A 27,038-nucleotide genomic window follows, 5' to 3' on the forward strand; every position below is an offset into this window, starting at 1 on the left:
TTGGTCTGCCACTGGACGATCAGCTGTCCATCCTGTCTCCTTGTAACCTGTCTTAGGCGTCTCACAGTACGGACATTGCAATTTCTTGCCCTGGCCGCATCTGCAGTCCTCATGCCTCCTTGCAGCAGGCCTAAGGCACGTTCAAGCAGATGAGCAGGAGCCTGGGCATCTTTCTATTGGTGTTTTTCAGTCAATAGAAAGGCCTCTTTAGTGCCCTAAGTTTTCACAACTGTGACCTTAATTGCCAACAGTCTGTAAGCTGTTAGTGTCTTAACGATGTTCCACATGTGCATGTTCATTACTTGTTTATGGTTCATTGAACAAGCATGGAAAACAGTGTTTAAACCCTTTACAATGAAGATCTGTGAAGTTATTTGGATTTTTACGAATGATCTTTGAAAGACAGGGTCCTGATAAAGGGATGTTTCTTTTTTTGCTGAGTTTATGTGTGTGTGTGTGTGTGTGTTATTGCATGCAATGTTTATCTATGGACCATGATATAAAAATAGTTACATAATGTAGCCTACACACATGTGTGTGTGAAGCCATTCCTTTTTGACCCCAATGTGAAACTGCTGCTTCACCAGAACTCAGCCCAAACCTGTTGTTGGGCCCTTGTGCAAGGCACTATCCCACTGCTCAAGGGGCACTGCTCTGCTCCTGACACTTTGCTGCTTATAGCCTCTTGTGTGTTTGGGGGTTGGGAATTAAATAAAAGACAGCCCACTTACATATCCTCTAACATATCCTTTATTGCTGATGCTATATATTGGACATTGAGGCTTTGAAGCCACATTGGCACTCCCCAGTAGGCACAGTCCTCCATAGGAATGAATGGAATTCTACAGTATTTCAATTAAATGTTAGACTAAATTACTTATTTACCCCCCCCCCCCCCCCCCAAAATGCAGTTATTTTTGTATTATGTTTAGTTTAAAAGTATGCATTAACGTAAAGACTTTAAACTCAGGATTCTGTAAAAGCCTACCCCAATCAGGATATGCGTTCACTTTTAGCTTCCTGTGCCAACCGGAAGTGCCTTAAATTGGGGTCATAGGGGCTGTTTCGAAGGGTTAAAAAGGTCAGATGTTTCCAAAACTTCGTATCTGTGATTAGGCAACCCTCAAACTGTAAATCAGTAATTTCTCCCAACAGATTGTCAATGAAAAAAACTCTCTCACACACACACAGCAAGGATGGAGTGGCACAGTGTGGAGCTTAAAGACACACAGAGCCTGCAATGGCATTACCATAATCTCTAGGCTGTGCCGAGTTCAACGAGATGCCCCGCTTGACCATAGCTCGCTCGGTCTGAGCGCAGCGACCGTGAAAAAAGGTAGGCCCATAATGAGGCCTGGACCTAAATTTCAAGTGCTTTTGGGTGACAGCGAAAGAACCGTTAGGGTTAGAAGCACAATTCGACCTCAGGAACATTCCCGAGGTCCTCCCGATCTGTGCAAGCCTAACCTTGACCGTGTGGCATTAACCCTTAACAGTGAAAACAGGTTTTTTTCATCTCACCGTTTACAATGACATCTCTCCCCATTGGAATACATTGCCTGTTCCCCTAAATTCAACCTGAAGCCTATGTGGGTTATGAATGCCTTATGAACCTGTTTTCGATGACAATTCATCAGGCCATTATGAGTGTTGATTCTAAGCTTCCTGGAGCAACCAGAAGTGGTTAAATTCACCCTAAAGGTGTTTTGATGTACCAAACCTGCAGTTTGTGAAAATCACTGCATTCAACCCTGTGTAAATCAGTCAATTCTTAAGGTGTCTGTAATATAATAATTGTGAAAAAAAGGAAAGTAGTCATTTATAAATGCAAGATTTTTGCGCTGTGGCTTCAATACAGCACCCCCCATTTTGAGTCAAAACTCAAATATGCAAACGCCTGTGGTGAGTTTCAGGTCTAACATGTGGCGTGAATTTCCTCTGCGGAAGTCTGACAGGGGTTCAAGTGTAGTTGCACTGCCTGAGCTAAAAAAGACAAAGCCTTGTTCTTTTTTTATCTAAATACATCTCAAGGTGTTGAACATGGGCAAGCTAAGACCCTCTTGTTTAAAATGAATGATTTCTAGTTGGTTCGAAGCACTAGGAGGGTGTCAATGTGAACGAATGGTGAATTATCTTGGTCAGTGCTGTGTTACAGTACTGACATGAACACTTGGTAAGCAGAGCCTCTTGAAAACGAGACATGCAACTCTGCAAACATTCCTCACTAGAACCTTGGCGTTCCAGCCTTTGCCCTTAGGTCTGATGTGGACGATTTCGGATTCAAACCCCACTTACATAAGGCTTACAGACATGGAATCTGAGAATGGCATGAACTATGTAAAAATAACTTCATAGCTCAAACAATGAGTTGAAGGGGAAGGATGCAGTGGGGAAGAAGGATGCAGTGGGGAAAGGTGCAACCAGAAGTCCAGTGATGATGATATAATGCATTGAGGTCATCACTATTTAGTCACCAAAAATGTAAAACATTCAACCTTGAATACCTTAATACGCAAATAAATATCAGATGTCTTTATCAAAAAGTATAAAGAGCATTGTTTATTTTGAACAAACATATTACAACTCTGACAGGAAGTGCGTCAGAAACTAGTGTAAATTCATGCAGTGTCTTTTCTTGTCCTTGAAGCAAGATCTTTCTCCTAGGGATAGTGTAAACAAAATAGTATAAACACAAAAGAAACATTACTTTGCAATTAAAGTTCATGAAAAATCAATTAATCCAAAGGAATGAGGGCAATGCAGTACAGATGTTTCCCCTGCCCCCACAGACACACACACACTCTTACCACTGTGCCTCCCTCCTAAAAATATTTGGGATTTAATTGGTTTCAATTGAAATATTAAAGGTCCTGGGAAATAATCTAAAAACACTGGCACAGAAGCATACTAAGCTATGAGACACAATGTGATTGCTGTGTCTGTGTCCTAGTTACTATACTCACCTCCCTGAGTTGGTCTGCAGCAATCTGCAGTGTGGCCCTCTTCTCATCACCAATTACATCAGACAACACAGACCATCTACCATCCTGGAGGCTCACTGGCATTGAGAATACTACACCAGCTGGGAGGTTGTACTGTCCTGCAGAGAGGCCAAGAGAAGACCGATATCAGGGCCTTTATTCATAAAGTGTCTTAGAGAAGGAGTGCTGATCTAGGATCAGTTTAACCTTTTAGATCATAATAAATTAACAGAGGGCGGGACCTGATCCTAAATCAGCACTCATACTCAGACACTATGAATACAGGCTATAGGCTTCATAGGAAGCACTTATTTAGTATGCTTACTTACTTTCTTGTGTTCTTATTTATTGTATGTTTTTGTTATACCTTGTTATTTTTAGTATTACGTTTGTTGTTGATTACTGCATTGTTGTGTTAAGAGTTTGCAAAAAAGGCATTTCATTCTACTTGTGCTTGTGACATTGAAACTTATCCTGAAACACATTATATAAAATGCTGATACAATATATATACAATTACTACATACCCTTGTCCCAGATCTTTAGGTGCTGCAATAGCCAAATCCTATGGCTGTTGTCAATACTAATGTTACAGCACAAACAGATCTAGGATCAGGCTTAATGATGCAGTCTTTCTATAGCTAAGTCATGTCAATGACTAAAGGAGTTGGCACGTCTGCACAAACAGATCTGGGACCAGACTAGTATTATTCCCTCCTACCTGCAGCTGTCACTATGTTGACTTTTAACCCTACATGTGCTGAGTATGCCAAAGGAGAGGACTTCCTTATAGCAGAAGAGTTGCAGTTCCAGGCCTTTAGAACTGCAATGATCCTATTAGTGGCTGATATGGCTGTAGCCCTCTGGGACTTGGAGGCTACAGTGGCATGTTGGGAACTGACCAAATTCAGAAAGTCAGACTGTAGCCATTTCCTTTGAGAAAAAAAAGGTATTCAAAATTTGTGTACTATGTGTGTGTTAGAACTAGAGCACTGATGACATGTATTATCAAAACGTAGTGCAGTGGTATTTTTATGGTAGTTGAATATAGGTATGAAATAGCACAGGTGAAGACAGCTTGTCTGTCGAAACGTTGGACATACAATTTTTGCATCTGAGCTCCTAGAGTGTGCGGCTCTCCTTTTATTTATTTTTTAATGAAATAGCACAGGAACCGTAGCTTCGTCCCAGATCTGACGGTGCTGTCTTGCCAAATCCTAAGGACATTTTGTCATAACAACGACCATAGGAGTTGGCTATACAGCACAAACAGACTAGAGGAACAGTACAGACTCATTGATAAACAATTTGGCAATAACCTATTGGCAAACAGTTAAGTTACCTGTCATATATAATCTCTAGGACTGGCTGAGAAAATCTGATGGTCCCCAGATGGCCCCTTCGTATTGGAAAACCTTCGCCCTCTGTAGGTCAACATGGGAACTGCCGCTGATGTTGCCCCAACCGATGACATCTGTCACATCTGACAGAAATGATAAAGAAGAATCACATTAATGTTTGAGGGTTTTTTTTCTCCAATTTAAGGTGAATATGTTATCCATTTTATAGATACAAATGTAACGGTAATGAAAAAATGAAGGAAAAAAAGTTGATTTGAGGAAGGTTTCACTTGGAATGACTGGGATATGTTGTTGTCGTCTACTTTAGTTGAATGCACTGACTAAGTATGAGAGCAAAATGTATGTAAATGTACAATTTTGATTTGTTACCTGCAGTCTTCACAGACAGCTTCTGTGCAATGTGGGCCCCGCCTCGTACTCCAGTTGAGTTGTCATGCCCACAAAGCGTCCGCTGTCAACCGAGGGAGCATTCTCTAGCAAAAGGGAGCACTTCAGGTTAACCGAGGAGTTCCCAGCCACAATCACCGCCACGTTCATGTGCGCCCTTTCGTCGTCGAGGTGCCCATACAGTTGATAACGCTCCGACACCTTTCTCACCTTGAAAATAATATGTTCATTTAGCAGACACTTTTATCCAAAGCAACTTAAAGAACTGTCAACACTGAAAGAACTGGACATATGTTCAGCGTATGTGGAGTGGATGATACAAGAATCCAACCCACAACCCTGGTGTTGCTTTCACCGTGCTCTAACTAACCTACGAGCCATTCAAACTACAAACCTTGCTTTCTTCCTCATCCTCCACCCTCTCTGTCCTCAGGCCAACTATCAGGGTAGCCTAGTGGTTAGAGCGTTGGACTAGTAACCGAAAGGTTGCGAGTTCAATTCCCCGAGCTGACAAGGTACAAATCTGTCGTTCTGCCCCTGAACAGGCAGTTAACCCACTGTTCCTAGGCTGTCATTGAAAATAAGAATTTGTTCTTAACTGACTTGCCTAGTTAAATAAAGGTACAAATAAATGTTTAAAAAATCCAGGAGGATGATGAAGTGTGCTTGTTGGAAAGCCTGGTGCAGCTCTGTGTAGACAGTGACTTTATGGAGCTGTGGGAGGGCCAGGTCCTCTGCCTATGACTTCTGTACAAGACAAACATATTTGAGCCAAACATTTTCTAATATTTTCAATGGCAATATAAATGTCACTTTACTTCCTGAATTGACTCAATTGAAATGGAATTGATCCCAGCCCTGCCTCACATTGAGACGCAGCTAGCTTCCCTACGTACCTGCTGATCCGTATGTGCAGTGGCTTGATGAGGCTCTGATGGTACACCTCCTCCTTCATGCACAGCTCCTGTGTCAGGAGGTTCTCTGTTGCAATCTTCATCATCAGTTGAACCTGTCGCCGGCTGGAGCGAGGGAACCTGACAGACCAGCTGAGGCAGGGGAGCCTGGCAATCCGGCTGAAGCATGAGAGCCTGACGAGCCGGCGGAGGCAGGGGAGCCTGGCAATCTGTCTAAGGCATGAGAGCCTGTAACGGCTCCCGGACCCGACGTCATTCCCACCCAAAAAATTAATTATAAAAAAATGAATAAACACTCCCTGATGCTTCACTAGGTGAGGCGTCATTCTATAACGATGTGCTCTGAAAGTCTGGAAGCAAGTTCAGGGAGTGAGTGTTTTAATAAAATAAACAGAACATAATACAAAACAAGAAACACAAACAGCACACAAACAAGAAACAGAAACAATGACGCCTGGGGAAGGAACCAAAGGGAGTGACATATATAGGGAAGGTAATCAGGGAAGTGATGGAGTCCAGGTAAGTCTGATGACGCGATGGTGACAGGTGTGCGCAATAACAAGCAGCCTGGTGACCTAGAGGCCGGAGAGGGAGCACACGTGACAGTGGGGTTGAATGTTTGATGATTAACGACTCATGGTGTAATTGTAACAACATACAAGAGCTCAAGTCCTTTTGTTCACCTGACCTAGAATTGCTCACAATCAAATGCCAACCGTATTATCTCCGAAGAGAACTCTCCTCAGTTATCGTCACAGCTGTGTATGTCCCCCCGCAAGCTGATACCAAGACGGCCATCAAGGAACTTCACTGGACTTTATGCAAACTGGAAACCATATCTTGAGGCTGCATTTATTGTAGCTGGGGATTTTAAGGATATAACTACATTCTATCAGCATATCGATTGCAGTGCACGACTGAGTAACACACTCGACCACTGCTACTCTAACTTCCGCAATGCATTCAAGGCCCTCCCCCACCCTCCTTTGGCAAATCTGACCATGACTCCATCTTGTTGCTCCCCTTCTATAGGCAGAAACCAAAACAGGAAACGCCCGTGCTTAGGTCTATCCAAATCTGGTCTGAACAATTGGATTCCATGCTTCAATGTTGCTTTGATCACGTGGACTGGGATATGTTCCCGGGTAGCCTCAGACAATAACATTGACGTATACACTGATTCGGTGAGTTTATAAGGACGTGTATAGGAGATGTTGTACCCACTGTGACTATTAAAACCTTTCCTAACCAGAAACCGTGGATTGATGACAGCATTCGCGCAAACTGAAAGCACGTACTACCGCATTTAATCATGGCAAGGCGACTGGAAACATGGCTGAATACAAACAGTGTTGTTATTCCCTCCGTAAGGCAATCAAAAAAGCAAAGCGTCAGTATAGAGACAAAGTGGAGTCCCAATTCAACAGCTCAAACACAAGACATGTGGCAGGGTCTGCAGACAATTACGGATTACAAAAAGAAAACCAGCCCCGTCGCGGACATCGACATCTTCCTCCCAGACAAATTAAACAACTTTGTTGCGCACTTTGAGGACAATACAGTGCCACCAACATGGCCCGCTACCAAAGACTGTGGGCTCTCCTTCTCCGTGGCCGACTTGAGTAAAACATTTAAACGTGTTAACTCTCGCAGGGCTGCCGGTCCAGGGGGCATCCCTAGCCGCATCCTCACGGCATGCGCAGACCAGCAGGCTGGTGTGTTTAAGGACATATTCAATCAATACTTATCCCAGGCTGCTGTTCCCACATGCTTTAAGAGGGCCACCATTGTTCCAGTTCTCAAGAAAGCTAAGGTAACTGAGCTAAATGACTTTGAGAGACTAGTCAAAAATCGTATCACCTCCACTCTACCTGACACCCTAGACCCACTCCAATTTGCTTACCGCCCCAACAGACGAAGCAATTGCAATCACACTTCACACTGCCCTAACCCATCTGGACAAATGGAATACCTACGTAAGAATGCTGTTCATCGACTACAGCTCAGCATTTAACACCATAGTACCCTCCAAACTCGTCATTAAGCTCGAGACCCTGGGTCTTGAACCCGCCATGTGCAACTGGGTCCTGGACATACTGACGGGCCATCCCCAGGTGGTGAGGATAGGAAACTAAATTTCCACCCCGCTGATCCTCAAAACTGGGGCCCCACAAGGGTGCGTGCTCAGCCCTCTCCTGTACTCCCTGTTCACCCATGACTGCGTGGCCATGCACGCTTCCAACTCAATCATCAAGTTTGCAGACGACACTGCAGTGGTAGGCTTGATTACCAACCACGACGAGACGGCCTACAGGGAGGAGGTGAGGGCCCTTGGAGTGTGGTGTCAGGAAAATAACCTCACACTCAACGTCAACAAAACAAAGGAGATGATCGTGGACTTCAGGAAACAGCAGAGGGTGCACCCCCCATCCACAGCACTCCTTCCGTGGCCTCCAACTGCTCTTAAACGCGAATAAAACCAAATGCATGCTTTTCAACCGATCGCTGCCTGCACCCGCATGCCCGACTAGCATCACCACCCTGGATGGTTCCGACCTTGAATATGTGGACATCTATAAGTACCTAGGTGTCTGGCTAGACTGCAAACTCTCCTTCCAGACTCACATCAAACATCTCCAATCGAAAATCAAATCAAGAGTCGGCTTTCTATTCCGCAACAAAGCCTCCTTCACTCACGCCGCCAAGCTTACCCTAGTAAAACTGACTATCCTACCGATCCTCGATTTCGGCGATGTCATCTACAAAATGGCTTCCAACACTTTACTCAGCAAACTGGATGCAGTCTATCATAGTGCCATCCGTTTTGTCACCAAAACACCTTATACCACCCACCACTGCGACTTGTATGCTCTAGTCGGCTGGCCCTCGCTACATATTCGTCGCCAGACCCACTGGCTCCAGGTCATCTACAAGTCCATGCTAGGTAAAGCTCCGCCTTATCTCAGTTCACTGGTCACGATGGCAACACCCATCCGTAGCACACGCTCCAGCAGGTGTATCTCACTGATCATCCCTAAAGCCAACACCTCATTTGGCCGCCTTTCGTTCCAGTACTCTGCTGCCTGTGACTGGAACGAACTGCAAAAATCGCTGAAGTTGGAGACTTTTATCTCCCTCACCAACTTCAAACATCAGCTATCCGAGCAGCTAACCGATCGCTGCAGCTGTACATAGTCTATTGGTAAATAGCCCACCCATTTTCACCTACCTCATTCCCATACTGTTTTTATACTGTTTTTTTTTAAATTTTTATTTACTTTTCTGCTCTTTTGCACACCAATATCTCTACCTGTACATGACCATCTGATCATTTATCACCCCAGTGTTAATCTGCAAAATTGTATTATTCGCCTACCTCCTCATGCCTTTTGCACACATTGTATATAGACTGCCCATTTTTTTTCTACTGTGTTATTGACTTGTTAATTGTTTACTCCATGTGTAACTCTGTGTTGTCTGTTCACACTGCTATGCTTTATCTTGGCCAGGTCGCAGTTGCAAATGAGAACTTGTTCTCAACTAGCCTACCTGGTTAAATAAAGGTGAAATAAAAAAATATATAAAAAAAAATCAACAGGATAGTAGTGGAGAATGTGGAAAGTTTTAAGTTCCTCGGTGTACACATCACGGACAAACTGAAATGGTCCACCCACACAGACAGCGTGGTGAAGAAGGCGCAACAGCGCCTGTTACAACCTCAGGAGGCTGAAGAAATTTGGATTGTCACCAAAAACACTCACAAACTTTTACAGATGCACAATCGAGAGCATCTGTCGGGCTGTATCACCGCCTGGTACGGCAACTTCTCCGCCCACAACCGTAAGGCTCTCCAGAGGGTAGTGAGGTCTGCACAACGCATCACCGGGGGCAAACTACCTGCTCTCCAGGACACCTACACCCCCCGATGTCACAGGAAGGCCAAAAAGATCATCAAGGACAACAACCACCCGAGCCACTGCCTGTTCACCCCACTATCATCCAGAAGGAGAGATCACTACAGGTGCATCAAAGTTGGAACCAAGAGACTGAAAAACAGCTTCTATCTCAAGGCCATCAAGCAGTTAATTACTGTTAAAATAGCCACCACTTACACATTAGAGGCTGCTGCCCTATATACATAGACATGGAATCACTGGCCACTTTAATAATATTGACATATTTTGCATTACTCATATATGTACAGTGGGGAGAACAAGTATTTGATACACTGCCGATTTTGCAGGTTTTCCTACTTACAAAGCATGTAGAGGTCTGTAATTTTTATCACTTCAACTGTGAGAGACGGAATCTAAAACAAAAATCCAGAAAATCACCATGTATGATTTTTAAGAAATTCATTTGCATTTTATTGCATGACATAAGTATTTGGTACATCAGAAAAGCAGAACTTAATATTTGGTACAGAAATCTTTGTTTGCAATTACAGAGATCATACGTTTCCTGTAGTTCTTGACCAGGGTTGCACACACTGCAGCAGGGATTTTGGCCCACTCCTCCATACAGACCTCCAGATCCTTCAGGTTTCGGGGCTGTTCCTGGGCAATACAAACTTTTAGCTCCCTCCAAAGATTTTCTATTGGGTTCAGGTCTGGAGACTGGCTAGGCCACTCCAGGACCTTGAGATGCTTCTTACGGAGTCACTCCTTAGTTGCCCTGGCTGTGTGTTTCGGGTCGTTGTCATGCTGGAAGACCCAGCCACGACCCATCTTCAATGCTCTTACTGAGGGAAGGAGGTTGTTAGCCAAGATCTTGCGATACATGGCCCCATCCATCCTCCCCTCAATAGGGTGCAGCCGTCCTGTCCCCTTTGCAGAAAAGCATCCCCAAAGAATGATTTTCCACCTCCATGCTTCACGGTTGGGATGGTGTTCTTGGGGTTGTACTCATTTTTCTTCTTCCTCCAAACACGGCGAGTGGAGTTTAGACCAAAAAGCTCTATTTTTGTCTCATCAGACCACATGACCTTCTCCCATTCCTCCTCTGGATCATCCAGATGGTCATTGGCAAACTTCAGACGGGCCTGGACATGCTCTGGCTTGAGCAGGGGGACCTTGCGTGCACTGCAGGATTTTAATCCATGACGGCATAGTGTGTTACTAATGGTTTTCTTTGAGACTGTGGTCCCAGCTCTCTTCAGGTCATTGACCAGGTCCTGCCGTGTAGTTCTGGGATGATCCCTCACCTTCCTCATGATCATTGATGCCCCACGAGGTGAGATCTTGCATGGAGCCCCAGACCGAGGGTGATTGACCATCATCTTGAACTTCTTCCATTTTCTAATAATTACGCCAACAGTTGTTGCCTTCTCACCATGCTGCTTGCCTATTGTCCTGTAGCCCATCCCAGCCTTGTGCAGGTCTACAATTTTATCCCTGATGTCCTTACACAGCTCCCTGGTCTTGGCCATTGTTGAGAGGTTGGAGTCTGTTTGATTGAGTGTGTGGACAGGTGTCTTTTATACAGGTAACGAGTTCAAACAGGTGCAGTTAATACAGGTAATGAGTGGAGAACAGGAGGGCTTCTTAAAGAAAAATGAACAGGTCTGTGAGAGCCGTAATTCTTACTGGTTGGTAGGTGATCAAATACTTATATCATGCAATAAAATGCAAATGAATTACTTAAAAATCATACAATGTGATTTTCTGAATTTTTGTTATAGATTCCGTCTCTCACAGTTGAAGTGTACCTATGATAAAAAATTACAGACCTCTACATGCTTTGTAAGTAGGAAAACCTGCAAAATCGTCAGTTTATCAAATACTTGTTCTCCCCACTGTATATACTGTATTCTATCCTATTCTACTGTATCTTAGTCTTTGCCATTCTGACATTACTCTCCCAAATATTTATATATTCTTAATGCCATTCCTTTACTTTAGATTTGTGTATATTGTTGTGAAATTGTTAGATATTACTGTTAGATATTACTGCACTGTTAGAGCTAGAAACACAAGCATTTTGCTACACCCGCAATAACATCTGCTAAACACGTGTATGGGACAAATACAATTTGATTTGATCTGATTTTCAGTTTTGATTTTCAATACATTTGCAAAAATGGGGGGGGGGACAATTTAATCCATTTTAGAATAAGGCTGTAATGTAACAAAATTTGGAAAAAGTCAAGGGGTCTGAATACTTCACGAATGCACTGTAGTATACAGTATATGTAGTATATAATATAAAAATTGTGCACTATAAAGAGAGAAGGTGCCGTTTTGTATGTGGCTACTGTTTCATTGCGACATGAAACCTGTACACCTCATAGCCTGTACAGCCCTCTCGCTGTAATTGATTTTGGTGACTTGTTGTATATGCATGCAACCTCCTCTGTCTTACAGAGACTGGACTGTTTATCATGCATCCTTGCGCTTTATTACAAATGCCAAGTCACTCACCCACCATTGCACATTGTACCAAATGGTAGGTTGGACCTCACTTTATATGCTCAGAAAACACATTTGCATGTGTTCATCTACAAAGCCCTAAACTCCCTCTTTACCTCTGTAGTCTCTTCTCCTTCTCCACCAGCAGTTACCATACCCGGTCTGCTAGGTGGTTGCTACTTAAAGTCCCCAGGACATTCACAGTATTAAGCAAGATTGCATTCTCTTCTTGTGCACCAGATGCATTGAATAGTCTACAATCCATGTTTCATCTAGACATGTTAGTGCCACTGAATTAATTGATGGGAGACTCTGTTACAGAGGAGTGTAAATTCTTTTTTTTTAGGCTGGATCATGTTGTATTGTATTGTTGTATGTTTTAATTATGTAATGTATTGATTGTTGCTGCCTTCTTGGCCAGGTCTCCCTTGAGAAAGAGACTCTGGTTCTCAATGGGCTTTTCCTGGTTAAATAAAGGTTAAAAAAAATGTAACAGTCTGTTGGTTTAATGCGTTTGCCCGATCTACACAGAAACTGCAAGGTGTGCAACATCAGATGCAGTCCCTCTTTATGCATACTCCAGTATAAAATGGCACAAAACACATTCTTCAAGGAAACAGTAGACAGGAAATGATGCTAGGTGTGTTTTTTTGTTTTTGTTATTACAGCAGTTTTGCTTGTATTTTAATGTTTCCTCGTGGCTGAGTTACTTAAGTTAACCCTCAAAGGACGAGTTGTAAGTTGTTCTATAAAAATATGTAAACAATGATTAAAACTAAAATATTGCAATACACTGAAACAGTTGAGAGAGGCCTGTAAGCTTGGGAATGCTCAATTTGAATCACCAGCTTGATTAAATAAAGGTTAAATAAAAAATAAAATAGTCCGTTGGTTTAATGCGTTTGCCCTATCTACATAGAAACTACAAGGTGTGCAACATCAGTGTGCAGTCCCTCTTACGCATACTCTAGTGCACAATGGCACAAAACGCAAGCCTCCAAGGAAACAGTAGACAGGAAGTGATGCTAGGTGTGTTTTTTTTGTTTTTGTCATTACAGCAGTTTTGTTTGTATTTTAACGTTTCCTTGTGGCTGAGTTACTTAAGTTAACCCTTAAAGGACGAGTTGTAAGTTGTTCTATAAAAATCTGGTTAAACAATGGTTAAAACTAAAATATTTGTAATGTGGTGCGTGCTGGTGGCAGGGAAGTCAGGCGCAGGAGAATGAACTTGGTAAAAACGGAGCTGTTTAATAAACATCAAAACCTCCGAAAACCAAAGTAAACAAAATAACAAATAGAGGGTGCAAAAACCATCGCACACCAGAATAACAATAAACACCTACATACAACAAACAATCTCCGACAAGGACAAACAAAAGGTTAAATACACAACATGTAATTGATGGGATTGGAACCAGGTGTGTAGGAAGACAAGACAAAACCAATGGAAAATGAAAAATGGATCAATGATGGCTAGAACGTCGGTGACCTCGACCACCTAACACCACCCTAACAAGGAGAGGGACTGACTTTGGCAGAAGTCGTGACCATATTGCAATACACTGAAACAGTTGAGAGAGGCCTGTAGCTGGGGAATGCTCGATGCTCGATTTGAACCACCAGAACCACCAGCCTGGTGGTTAAAGCGTTGAACTAGTAACCGGAAAGTTGCAAGTTCAAATCCCCGAGCTGACAAGGTACAAATCTGTCGTTCTGCCCCTGAACAGGCAGTTAACCCACTGTTCCTAGGCCGTCATTGAAAATAAGAGTTTGTTCTTAACTGACTTGTGTAGTTAAATAAAGTAAAAAAAAAAAAAAAAAACTTAAGTATAGTAACAAAGAATTAGTCCATTAAAAGGACAAGCAGGGATTTAATAATTCAGTATGCCAGTTTCAATGTAAGATAGTCCCTTATTTTGATACATATACTGTACACGACAATCAGTGGCTCTCAGAGAGAGTGTGTGAAAATGTGGTTCAGTCCCCTCATATTTGGGAACCACTGTTTCCTGTGAGACCCATTCACCACAGAGCTAGGGTCTTCCTACACACCCACTACAAATCGAAGAGGATATCCCTGTGACTGTACGCATAACCAAATTGTGTGTGTTGGCGTGTGTTCGTTCTCTACAGTATGCATGGGGATATTTTCTTATATAGTATGCTGCCCACAACTTCAAGAGTCCATTCTCAATAGTTTCCCAGAAGATCATATTACATCAGACTATAATTATTTGATTAACATTTCTAAGATAACTCTCTTTATTTACACACAATCAGATGAACAATTAGATGTACACCACATAATTTGAAGAGCTAGCTTTTGTATTTACATAAAGAACTTTGTCTGTTTCTCCAGTCAGCCCTCAAGGGCCAATGAAGGCTCGACTCTCGTGTTGCTTTTGTCTGAGGATGACTGATCAGTATCGTCCCATTCGGATTGGATGCTGGACCCCCTGCTTCTTCCTGGGCCCCCTGAGTGGAGCTTTAGGTTTGATGTTCATGTAGTCGCTCTGGGAACACTTCACTCTCCTCAGTCTGAGCTGAGGATCAAATTCACAGAAAGAGGTGGAGAATGAGTAGGGTGAGCTCTGTATATGTATGCAGTGGTAGTTGCATAAATCTGTCTCCATGTATCACTTGTGTTTTCAATACATACAGTACCAGTCAAAAGTTTGGACACACCTACTCATTCAAGGGTTTGTCTTTATTTTCTACATTGTAGAATAATAGTGAAGATAGTGAATAGTGAAGACATCAAAACTATGAAATAACATATATGGAATCATGTAGTAACCCAAAAAGTGTTAAATAAATCTAAATATATTTTATATTGGAGATTCTTCAAAGTAGCTACCCTTTGCCATGATGACAGCGTTGCACACTCTTGGCATTCTCTCAACCAGCTTCATGCGGAAGTCACCTGGAATGCATTTCAATTAACAGGTGTGCCTTGTTAAAAGTTCATATGTGAAATGTCTTTCCTTCTTAATGCGTTTGAGCCAATCAGTTGTGTTGTGACAAGGTAGGGGTGGTATACAAAAGATAGCCCTATTTGGTAAAAGACCAAGTCCATATTATGGCAAGAACAGCTCAAATAAGCAAAGAGAAATTACAGTCCATCATTACTTTAAGACATGAAGGTCAGTCAATTCAGAAGATGTCAAGAACTTTGAAAGTTTCTTCAAGTGCAGTTGCAAAAACCATCAAGCGCTATGATGAAACTGGCTCTCATGAGGACTGCCAAAGGAAAGGAAGACCAAGAGTTACCTCTGCTACAGAGGATAAGTTCATTAGAGTTAACTGCACCTCAGATTGCAGTCCAAATTAATGCTTCACAGAGTTCAAGTAATAGACACATCTCAACATCATCTGTTCAGAGGAGACTGCGTGAATCAGGCCTTCATGGTCAAATTGCTGCAAAGAAACCACTACTAAAGGACACCAATAAGAAGAAGAGATTTGCTCGGGCCAAGAAACATGAGGACATTAGACTGGTGGAAATCTGTCCTTTGGTCTGAGGAGTCCAAATTTGAGAATTTTGGTTCCAACCGCCGTGTCTGTGAAACGTAGAGTAAGTGAACAGATGATTCCTGCATGTGTGGTTCCCACCGTGAAGCATGGAGGAGGAGGTGTGACGGTATGGGGGTGCTTTTCTGGTGACACTGTCAGTGATTTATTTAGAATTCAAGGCACACTTAACCAGCATGGCTACTACAGCATTCAGCAGCGATACGCCATTCCATCTGGTTTGCGCTTTGTGGGAAAATTCACAGGACAATGACCCAAAACACTCCTCTGGGCGATGTAAAGGCTATTTGACCAAGAACGAGAGTGATGGAGTCCTGCATCAGATGACCTGGCCTCCACAATCACCTGACCTCATGGTTTGGGATGAGTTGGACCGCAGAGTGAAGGAAAAGCAGCCAGCAAGTGCTCAGCACATGTGGGAACTCCTTCAAGACTGTTGGAAAAGCATTCCAGGTGAAGCTGGCTGAGAGAATGCCAAGACTATGCAAAGCTGTCATCAAGGCAAAGGGAATATAAAATATATTTAGATTTAAAAAAAACTTTTTTTGGTTACTACATGATTCCATATGTGTTATTTCATAGTTTTGATGTTTTCACTATTATTCTACAATGCAGAAAATAGTAACAAAAATGAGTAGGTGAGTAGGTGTGATGACTTTTGACTGGTCCTGTATTCTATATTACATTCTTGGACTAAATAGTTCATTATGCATTGAATTTATGCCAAGGCTTGAGAGATTACTTATATATTTTTTTTATCTCAGGAGGCAGCACCTCATGGATGTAAGACAAGTTACCATCTCTCTGAGTAAAGGAAGCGAGATGCCACTTACCCAGATGACAAAGGCGATGACAGTGACAGCCAGGCCATAGATGATGGTGATCCAGAACCCCAGCACCCATGCCCAAACAGGGACACCATCCACTCTAGAGCCTACACATCCCACAGTCTTTCCTGCCTGGCACTGGTATGCTGACCAACCAATCAGAGAGAGAGAGATGTAAGTTTTCAACTTCAAGGGGTAGTTTTACAGATCCAGATTAAGTATACTCCTGGGGTAATTGAGTTTTTACACTGAAAGTGCATTTTAAGTCAAATAAATAACATTATCTAGGTCTAGGAAACTGGCCCGTTTGGCCTTTAAGCACAAGTACATCATTTAGAATATACACTAAATGCATAAACATTAGGAACACCTTCCTAATATTGAGATGCATCCCCTTTTGCCCTCAGAACAGCCTCAATTCGTCGGAGCATGGACTCTACATTGTGTCGAAAGCGTTCCGTAGGGATATTGGCCCATGTTGACTCCAACGCTTCCCACAGTTGTGTCAAGTGAGCATGAAAAACACAGCAGCGTTGCAGTTCTTGACACACTCAAACCGATGTGTCTGGCACCTACTACCATATTCTGTCCAAATGCACTTAAATCTTTGTCTTGCCCATTCACCCTCTGATTGGCAAATATACACAATCCAGGTCTCAATTGTCTCAAGGCTTAAAAATCCTTCTTCAACCTGTCTCCTCCCCTTCATCTACACTGATTGACGTGGATTTAACAGGTGACATCATTAAGGGACCATAGCTTTCACCTGGATTTACCTGATCAGTCTTTGTCATGGAAAGAGCAGGTGTTCCTAATGCTTTGTACACTCAGTGTATATTCCTTCAAATCAAGATATAGCATTTTGAACTACTGTGCGTGCGTGCATGCATGCCTGCGCGCATGCGTGTGCATTTGTGTGTGCTTGCAATAGATTAGTTCCTTTTGAAGTAAACATACCTTCAACCAGGACCACAGTCTGAGTCTCGTCTTGTACTTTCTCAATGGGAGGTGGGTACATGGGTTGCCCCTCACAGGTATAGACCCCAGCGCGCTCCGTGGTCATTCCAGAGAGGACAAAACTGACCGTATGGTCCTGTTCGTTCACCCTCAGCCCCAGACCCTCCCCAACAGGACTCACGGTCTCTGTGGAGTTGTGGTTGTGAGCACTGTCGTGAGTGTGGTTGCCAACCTCGACCAAGCCCAAGTAAAGGTGGAATCTCATTTCCTCCTGGTCCTTGCCTGTCAGGTTGGGGCAGCTGACCGATGCAGTGCCGTTGACAGACACACGGACCACATGGAACGTTCTGAGCTTGTCTGGTGAGGGAAGGTCAAAAGTCAAACAGAGGCCGTCAGTTGTGTGCGTTATATCAGGGGGAAGTAGACAAGGGCTATGTTTAAATACTTCCCTCCGTCTTTCCTTGAAGAAATCACTGATCTGAAACAGCAAGATTTGGTGAGTGCAATGGGGTGTAAACCTAGCCTGGGTGCCAGTCTGTTTCTGCTCTCTTGCCAAGTCCTGATAGAATTGTCATGCCAAACAAATTTTTGTGAGACCAGACTTTTTAGCTTGACAATGACAGCATTTGAGTCACTGTCAACAGATCTGGGACCAGGCTAGTAGAAACGTACTCTGGTTACCAGTCTTTTTAGCTAACGTTCCACTCCTTGCCACTCCTGTCATTTGCCAAATTGCTTGTCTCTTTGATCTTGAACACACACACATACACAGCTATGTATTTCTATACCTGTGAGGACTTTTGAGGGACTAACAATGGATTCCCATTCAAAATCCTATTCTCCCTAACCCTAACCTTAACTCCTAAACCCTAACCCCAATTCTAAACCTAAACTTAATTCTATCCCTAACCCTGAACCTAACCCCTAAGCCTAAAATAACTATTTTACTTGTTAAACATTATCAGAATTTTAGCGAACTTCTGAGGACTTTTGGAACTCACAAGGATAGTAAAACACACACACGCACGCACGCACGCACGCACGCACGCACGCACGCACGCACGCACGCACGCACACACACACACACACACACACACACACACACACACACACAGGAAATGGCTTCTGAGGCCATACTCTCATGTTTGGATTATTCACATGCATAATTTCACAGTATTTTAACCCACACATTGAACATTCTCCAAAACAACTGTTGTGGCCTGAGATTTCAAAAAGTGGTGGAGAGAGGCAGTCCCGTAACTGTGTGGAATAGAAAATGTGAGTCATTTAGTTGAATCCTTGTCACCCCCACCCCTGCCGTTTCATTTCTGCAAGTCCTATCAAAATGAGGAAACAGCCAATTCAATGCATTACATACACCTGCTTATTCTATTCATAATATCGCTGCAGTATAGATGTAAAAGCATATCCACATCTGTAATAGGGGTTTAACTACAGTAGTTTGAGTAATGCGTTGGAGGAATTCAAACCACTGCAACTAGCATCCACATCTAATAAAACCATGCAACTCTGCAAGCATTGCAATTTGAATGATCTGCAACCCTTTGATTGGTCCACCTTTTGCTTTTGTTCCAGTTATCAGAATGTTCTGGTAGTGCTATGGATCCTGCCTGATGTGACATTTGTTGAATACTTAGAATATAGATGACAAAGTTCATGGGTGAAACATTCAGATAGAAATGTAATAATTAGAGCTGAAACGATTCCCTATTTTACCTGACAGACATTCATATCTATTCTACATAATACATTTGTATATGAACATTTTATAACGTTCCTGAACTGGCCCAGAGCTTTTTATTTATTAATTTTGGCCCATATCGATCCCCCCCAGGTTTTTATTTTGTTGTTACATGTACATTACATCTGGATGGATAGTACTTAGTATATATAATACATCATATTTTCAGTCATAACTACTATAGAACGTGAGCTTTTAAGCAGGCCCAGGTCTTACCTTTACAGTTGTGGGAGCTTATCATGTTGGCAGCACTGGAGAGGCAGAGGGAGAGGAGGATTGTGGGTATCCAGTAAACGTTCATCTTGAAAGTCCTCAGTTTTGTGGTGAAATTGAAGCTCCCCTGATATCCCTTCACAGTGCACAACAATCAGCGTAAATGTGACGATACACTGTATGCCAACCAGACCGAGACAGCGACTGCTCTGCTCTACCTAGACATCACTCAACACATGCTCGTCACACGATGACAGCGTACATCTCATAACATCCTTCCCTGTCACTTCACTGTGACCAACAATCTGGCCCTCGTCGACTGTACGCAACTCTCTCTGCTGCACATCTAACAGGGCGACTGACTGCACAGACTCTTGAGGCAAAAACATCCGCACTCTGTGGCAGTGCACTCTGAACTTCACAAGAGTATCCGCCCTCTAACGGTGTGTGACCTTTGATGCCCTTTGAATTTGATACTTCTCTGTGTGTTAGGGCTTGGAACCTCGTATCGCATTAGTCATGTTTGATTTCGCCCTTCTTATCTCAGGACTGTTATGTAGACTCACTTTATATCATATTTCACTGCTTCTGGTAGAACTCGCAGAGACCCACCTGGGCTACAGCACCAATGTGAGTGACCGGGGTTCGAACCTCGGTCTTGCCCACAAGACTGTGTTAGCCTGCTGAGCTAGAGCTAATGCAAGCGTTCAGGTCTCAGGTCTCAGGCAGAGTTACTCATCACGCGGTTGTTACATATAGGCCTACCTAGCACCTGTCAGTGACAACCATCGCACAACGTGGGTTTTGTCTGTGGTTATGTGACTGTCTCCTGCAACAGACAGTCAGTCAGTCAGTTAGTCAGATAAACTAACATAATGTTGCACTTATATTATCACGGACGTGTAATGCGCCGAATCCTATAACCATACACCACGTTGTGCCGACTGTCTGTATAGGCCAAACTTCCAGTGAGCGTCATTATCCAGAGTCACTTCACATCATACAGATACCTTAATTCAAAATTGAGAGGGCTATAGTTTGTTTGGAGGGGGGGGGGGTCAGAGAGATTTACTGGTCTCCCCAAACAAACTATAGCCCTCTCAATTTTGAATTAAGGTATCTGTATGATGTGAAGTGACTCTGGATAATGACGCTCACTGGAAAGTTTTCTCAAAAATACCACTCCTACTGTAGGCAAACACACACAAGTTAAATCAAATTTGATTTGTCACATGCGCCGTATACAACAGGTGTAGACTTTACCCACACACACACCTACTGTAGCTCACCCTTTTTCCTCTCTACATTTACGTCTTCATAAAATAATAATAAAACGTGCCATTTAGCAGACACTTTTATCAGTCATGCATACATACAAAGCATCATGCTCTACCAACTGGGCCACACATGATATTATTCATTACTACATTTGTCTGTAAATGATCATCAACTCAGACTAAAGAGAGTGGAGTCTTCCCAGAGTGACTACATAAACACCAAACCCAGAATTTCCCCCAGAACAATCATACACTCACACGTGACTGTCAGTCATGTCAAGGCTGAAGCGATGCAGATGATCGTTTCATGATGATCCTAACGGCCCTGCTACACTATAGCCATCCGGCGTCCCGCATTGAGAGCAATATTAATGGCGTTGTTTTGTTGTTGTAGGCACTAACTCAGCCATGGTTCGTTGGACAAAGCCTATGGGAAAATGTATGGAGTTTTTGGGTAATTGCCAAAAAATAAGGTCTGTGGTCAACACAGGCTTAGGAGATCATATACGTTTTGTTCTATGAGATAATCTTGGTCATTTTGAAGCATTTATGTCATTTAAACAAAGCCCATACAGCACATAAAAGGCTTTATAATTCACAAGGTTCACGATAACTGAATGATATCTCAAAGAATAAAACGTGTAAGATCTCCTAAGCTTGTGCTAACCCTATTCCCTATAGCGCACTCCCTGGTCAAAAGTAGTGCACGAGAAAGAGAAAAGGTTTCCATTTTGGACATACTCACTACTACATTGTGAAATGAAACCTGTACAGCCCTCATAGTCTGCTGCAGTGTGTTTACCCTAACTACATAGAAACTGCAAGGTGTGCAACATCAAGGAGGAGTGCCTCTTATGCATACAAAAGTGCACAATGGCACAAAAAAACAACCTCCAAGGGAACCTTAAACAGGAAATGATGCAGTGTTTTTTTGTTTTTTTTGTCATTGCAGAAGTTTTTTCCTATCGTTTTCTTATCGGCCGAGTTACACATGTTAACACAATGTGTTCCGTAGTGAAAATAGAGAGATGTACCTTACATTAAGGTCATGACCTAAAGCACAAGCAGGGATTTGTAATTCAGTGTGTCAGTTTCAATGTAGGACAGTCCCTTATGTTGACCCATACATGAAAGCCACAGTGGCTCTCAGAGAGAGAGAGCATGTGGTTTAGTCCCCTCGTATTTGGAAACCACTGTTTCATGTGAGACCCATTCACTAGGGTCTTCATCTAGCTACGCTACACGCGCACTACATATCACTGAGGGTGTCCCTGTGTCTATACGCTTAACCTGTCTCTGTGTGTGTTTGTGTGTGCGCGTTGACTTACCGTATGCATGGGGATATGAGAGATGAACATTCATTTCGTATTATTTGTTGTTGTTGGGGGTATGCTGCCCACAACATCAAGAGTCCATTCTCAATAGTTTCCCAGAAGATCATATTACATCAGACTATAATTATTTGATTCACATTTATAAGATAACTCTCTTTATTTACACACAATCAGTTGTACAATTAGATGTATTCCACGTGACTTAAAGAACAGGCTTACATAAAGAACCTGGTGTGTTTCAGCAGTCAGCTCTCAAAGGCAAATTAAGGCTCAATTCTCGTTTAGCGTTTGTATGAGAAGGATTGTGATCTGAGGATGACTGTGGTCAGTATCGTCCCATTCGGATTGAATGCTGGACCCCCTGCTTCTTCCTTCCTCTGGGTTTGGTGCTCATGTAGTCGCTCTGGGAACACTCTGTCTGAACTGAGGATCAAACACACAGAAAGAGGTGGAAAGTGAGTAGGGTGAGCTGTGTATATGTATGCAGTGGTAGTTGTAGTTGCATAAAACTGTCTCCATGCATCACTTATGTTTTAAATAGATAATACTATATTGCATTATTTGACTTTTTTTGTGTTTTTTAAACTTGTATTTTGTGCTTATTTTGACTTTGTTTTTGACTTTTACCTTTAGCTGTCATTGAACCCCCCACCCAGCAACTTCTCTCCCACTTATCTCCAGTTCCACATCCCAACCCTCAATTTCCCTCAGCCCATCCCACCTATCTGTGCTGGCCACCCTCTTCGTATATTTCTACACGCAATGTATCTTTCAACTATGCTGTGGATGTTTAACATAGAATTTTGAATCTATCGAATAGAATCGATAGATTGTGAGTTGAAGATAAATACTTTTACTATGAGTATGAGTATGTCAGTAATTGACTGGCCAGGTCTCTCCAAATTTCCCAACAATGCATTTCTAGGGTCAATTTTAGATTAATGTTATGCTTTTCAGCCATTCCTGAAACTGACACCAGAATCCGGCAGCACAAATGGTTTATTGATTCTGTATTCTCACAACAAAATCTGCAGAGCTGCGATGATTGTATGGCACAAATATTCAACATTTGTTGGTGGCAAGAATTCGGTTTTACTGAAAAGCACAAAATGTTGAATCTTCCGTCATTTGATATATCAACTCGTCGTTTTATATACAGTACCAATCAAAAGTCTGGACACATCGGGACACTCATTCAAGGGTTTTTCTTTATTGTTACAATTTTCTACATTGTACAATAATAGTGAAGACATCAAAACGATTAAATAACACATATAGTATCATGTAGTAACCAAAAAAGTGTTAAACAAAGTAACCACCCTTTGACTTGATGACAGCTTTGAACATTCTTAGCATTCTCTCAACCAGCTTCATGAGGAATGCTTTACCAACAGACTTGAAGGAGTTCTCACATATGCTGAGCACTTGTTAGCTGCTTTTCCTTCACTCTGAAGTCCAACTCATCCCAAGCCATCTCAATTGGGTTGGGGTCGGGTGATTGTGGAGGCCAGGTCATCTGATGCAGCACTCCATCACTCTCCTTCATGGTCAAATAGCTCTTATAATAGCCCTTACACAGTGATGACGCTGAATGTGTTGCTGAGCAATGTGTTGCTGATCATAAGAGCATTTTGTTTTGTTTTTCAGGGGGGGGGGGGGGGGGGCAGCAACAGGCAGCAATCTCAAGGGGAATCAAAAGATTCAGATTGCTTTTCACTTTGATCATGTGCACACATGCACACACAGCTTTTTTTAATGTGAAATTTCTAGACTTGTTAGGGAGTAAAAATGTATTCCCATTCAAAATCCAATTTACCCTAACTCCGTAAGCCTAAAATAACATTTTAACAAATTCAGGACATTATCTGATTTTCTTATGTTGTCAGGACATTCTTGTGACTTGTGTAGGAAATGTAAAAAACACACACAAAGGAAAGGCACTATATTTTACCTAGCCCCAAATCTGGATTATTCATATTTCATGATTTGTAATTTCATAGTATTTTAACCCACATATTGAACATGTTCAGAGAAAGAAAGAGATATCATAAAGTGGTGGAGAGATGCAGTCACAGAACTGTGTGGAATAGAAAACGTGAGTCACTTAGTTTCATCCCTGTCACCCCTGCCTATTCATTTCTGCAAAGTCCTATCAAAATGAGGAAACAGCCAATTCAATGCATTACATACACCTGCTTATTCTATTCATAATATCGCTGCAGTATAGATGTAAAAGCATATCCACATCTGTAATAGGGGTTTAACTACAGTAGTTTGAGTAATGCATTGGAGAGATCCAAACAACTTCAACTAGCATCCCCACCTGAAAAACCATGCAGCTTTGCAAGCATTACAATCTTGAATGATCTGCAACCCTTTGATTGGTCAACCTTTTGCTTGTGTTCCAGTTATCAGAATGTTCTGGTAGTGCTATGGATCCTGCCTGATGTGACATTTGTTGATACTGAGAATATAGATGAACGTTAATGACAAAGTCCAATGGTGAAACATTCAGATAGAAATTTAACAATTAGAGCTGAAACGATTCCTTATTCTACCCGACAGACATTTATATCTGTTCTACACAATACTCTGAACATTCTATAACACTGCACCCTCCTAAACAGACTCAGATCTTACCTTTACAGTTGTGGGAGCTTATCATGTTGGCAGCACTGGAGAGGCAGAGGGAGAGGAGGATTGTGGGTATCCAGTAAACGTTCATCTTGAAAGTCCTCAGTTTTGTTGTGAAATTGAAGCTCCCCTGATATCCCTTCACAGTGCACAACAATCAGCGTAAATGTGACGATACACTGTATGCCAAACAGACCGAGACAGCGACTGCTCTGCTCTACCTAGACATCACTCAACACATGCTCATCACACGATGACAGCGTACATCTCATAACATCCTTCCCTGTCACTTCACTGTGACCAACAATCTGTCCCTCGTCAACTGTAAGCAACACTCTCTGCTGCACATCTAACAGGGTGACAGACTGCACAGACTTTTGAGGAAAAAAAACACACTCTGTGGCAGTGCACTCTGAACTTCATAAGAAGTTTCTGCCCTCTACTGGTGTGTGACCTTTGATGGGCTTTGGAACCTCGTATCGCATTACTCATGTTTGATTTTCTCCTCTATATCATATTTCACTACTTGTGGCAGAACTCGCAGAGACCCACCCGGGTTTCTCTGTTGCTATGTGACTGTCTCCTGCGACAGACAGTCAGGAAAACGCTGATATTATCCCAGAGACAGGGGTGTAATACATCTCGTTGTGGTCACAGTATAGGCCAACATTTCCTGGTTGTCATGCTTTTTCTGTGCAAGAACTTTCCAGTGAACGCATTATCCAGAGACAATTCATATCATACAGGTGTCTTCATTAGAAATGTAGTGTGTTATAGGTTGTTTGGGGGGAGCGGAGAGATTTACTGGTCTCCTGCACACTACAGCTATACACACACACACACACACACACACACACACACACACACACACACACACACACACACACACACACACACACACACACACACACACACACACACACACACACACACACACACACACACACACACACACACACACACACACACACACAGACACACACACATACACACACACAGAGTCATGTCATGCATACATACATACATTTTTGGTATGGGAATAGAACCCACAGTCCTGGGGTTGCAAGGTTCATGCTCTACCAACTGAGACTAAAGAGAGTGGAGTCTTCCCAGAGTACCTACATGAAGACCAAACGCAGAGCTTCTCCCAGCACGACACACACACACACACACACACACACACACACACACACACACACACACACACACACACACACACACACACACACACACACACACACACACACACACACACACACACACACACACACACACACACACACACACACACACACACACACTGGGACAAGAATTCGACCCTGGCATTTTATCAACAAGAGCCAACTCACAGCCCCCAGGCGGGCCACAAGCCATACACACACCCCATCTCCACACACCCTACATAGTTACAGGCAGAGGCTAAAATCTAAATGCTTACATTAAAATGTAATGATCATTATCACACAAGTCATAAGAGTATGGAATATGATGGAAATGTTATACTTGTGCTTTTCTATTTACCAATTTATATGTTCTATGATTGTGCTTTTCTATATACTGTCAATCATATCAAGGCTGAAGTGCTGCAGGCATAGATTTAGAATATAAAGGAGTCATTTTTTCCCATCACTAACACACCTGATTCAAGTATTCAACTAATCATGGTCTTCTCTCTTGACCAGGGTCAGAGAGCTACTCTCTAGACCAGTTCCTGGTGAGTGACAGTTCTGTAGGTTTTCACTCCAACCCTAGTCTAGCACACCTGATTCTAATTATTAGCCGGTTATTAAGCTGAATCTGGACAAAAACCTTCAGCGTTGTAGCTCTCAAGAAACAGACTTGGAAAGGCCTGCTCTAGACTCCTTAAACCACTCTGGACCTTGAAGCAAGTTTTCATTACTCCCCTCTAATCAGGGACTGATCTAGACCAGGGACACCAGGTGGGTGTAAATAATTATCAGGGCAAACAGATAACCAGCAGGCTCTGGACCTTTTAGGGTAAGAGTTGAATAACCCTGGTCTAGACCATAGCTGTGTTCGAATACTCATACTAACAGCACTATTTGTGATGTAAATTGAGTATGTAGTATGCTTATTGGTCATAGTACTCATCCAGAACGCCGCAGCCCGTCTGGTGTTCAACCTTCCCAAGTTCTCTCACGTCACCCCGCTCCTCCGCTCTCTCCACTGGCTTCCAGTTGAAGCTCGCATCCGCTACAAGACCATGGTGCTTGCCTACGGAGCTGTGAGGGGAACGGCACCTCAGTACCTCCAGGCTCTGATCAGGCCCTACACCCAAACAAGGGCACTGCGTTCATCCACCTCTGGCCTGCTCGCCTCCCTACCACTGAGGAAGTACAGTTCCCGCGCAGCCCAGTCAAAACTGTTCGCTGCTCTGGCCCCCCAATGGTGGAACAAACTCCCTCACGACGCCAGGACAGCAGAGTCAATCA

General features: G+C 42.8%; 1 protein-coding gene, 1 long non-coding RNA gene and 1 pseudogene across 2 annotated transcripts; all 3 read right to left on the reverse strand.

Annotated features, from left to right (window-relative positions):
* Positions 1-2,618: 2,618 nt before the first annotated feature.
* On the reverse strand, positions 2,619-7,751 carry LOC115129956 (putative malate dehydrogenase 1B; annotated as a pseudogene).
* A 5,526-nt stretch (positions 7,752-13,277) lies between these two features.
* Positions 13,278-19,729, reverse strand: LOC115129622 (T-cell-specific surface glycoprotein CD28-like). Its single transcript, XM_029660193.2, has 4 exons — positions 19,344-19,729; positions 17,366-17,722; positions 16,415-16,554; positions 13,278-14,593 (listed from the first exon to the last, which is right to left on the reverse strand). Exons 1-4 carry the CDS (start codon positions 19,426-19,428, stop codon positions 14,471-14,473), a joined length of 705 nt encoding a protein of 234 aa, XP_029516053.1. The 5' UTR covers positions 19,429-19,729; the 3' UTR covers positions 13,278-14,470.
* Positions 19,730-22,089: 2,360 nt separating this feature from the next.
* LOC115129957 (uncharacterized) lies at positions 22,090-24,934 on the reverse strand. Its single transcript, XR_003863710.2, has 2 exons — positions 24,592-24,934; positions 22,090-22,374 (listed from the first exon to the last, which is right to left on the reverse strand). It is a non-coding gene; the product is annotated as an uncharacterized LOC115129957 (long non-coding RNA).
* Positions 24,935-27,038: the final 2,104 nt, after the last annotated feature.

This window comes from Oncorhynchus nerka, linkage group LG5, assembly GCF_034236695.1.
Source record: "Oncorhynchus nerka isolate Pitt River linkage group LG5, Oner_Uvic_2.0, whole genome shotgun sequence".
Taxonomy (NCBI): domain Eukaryota; kingdom Metazoa; phylum Chordata; class Actinopteri; order Salmoniformes; family Salmonidae; genus Oncorhynchus; species Oncorhynchus nerka.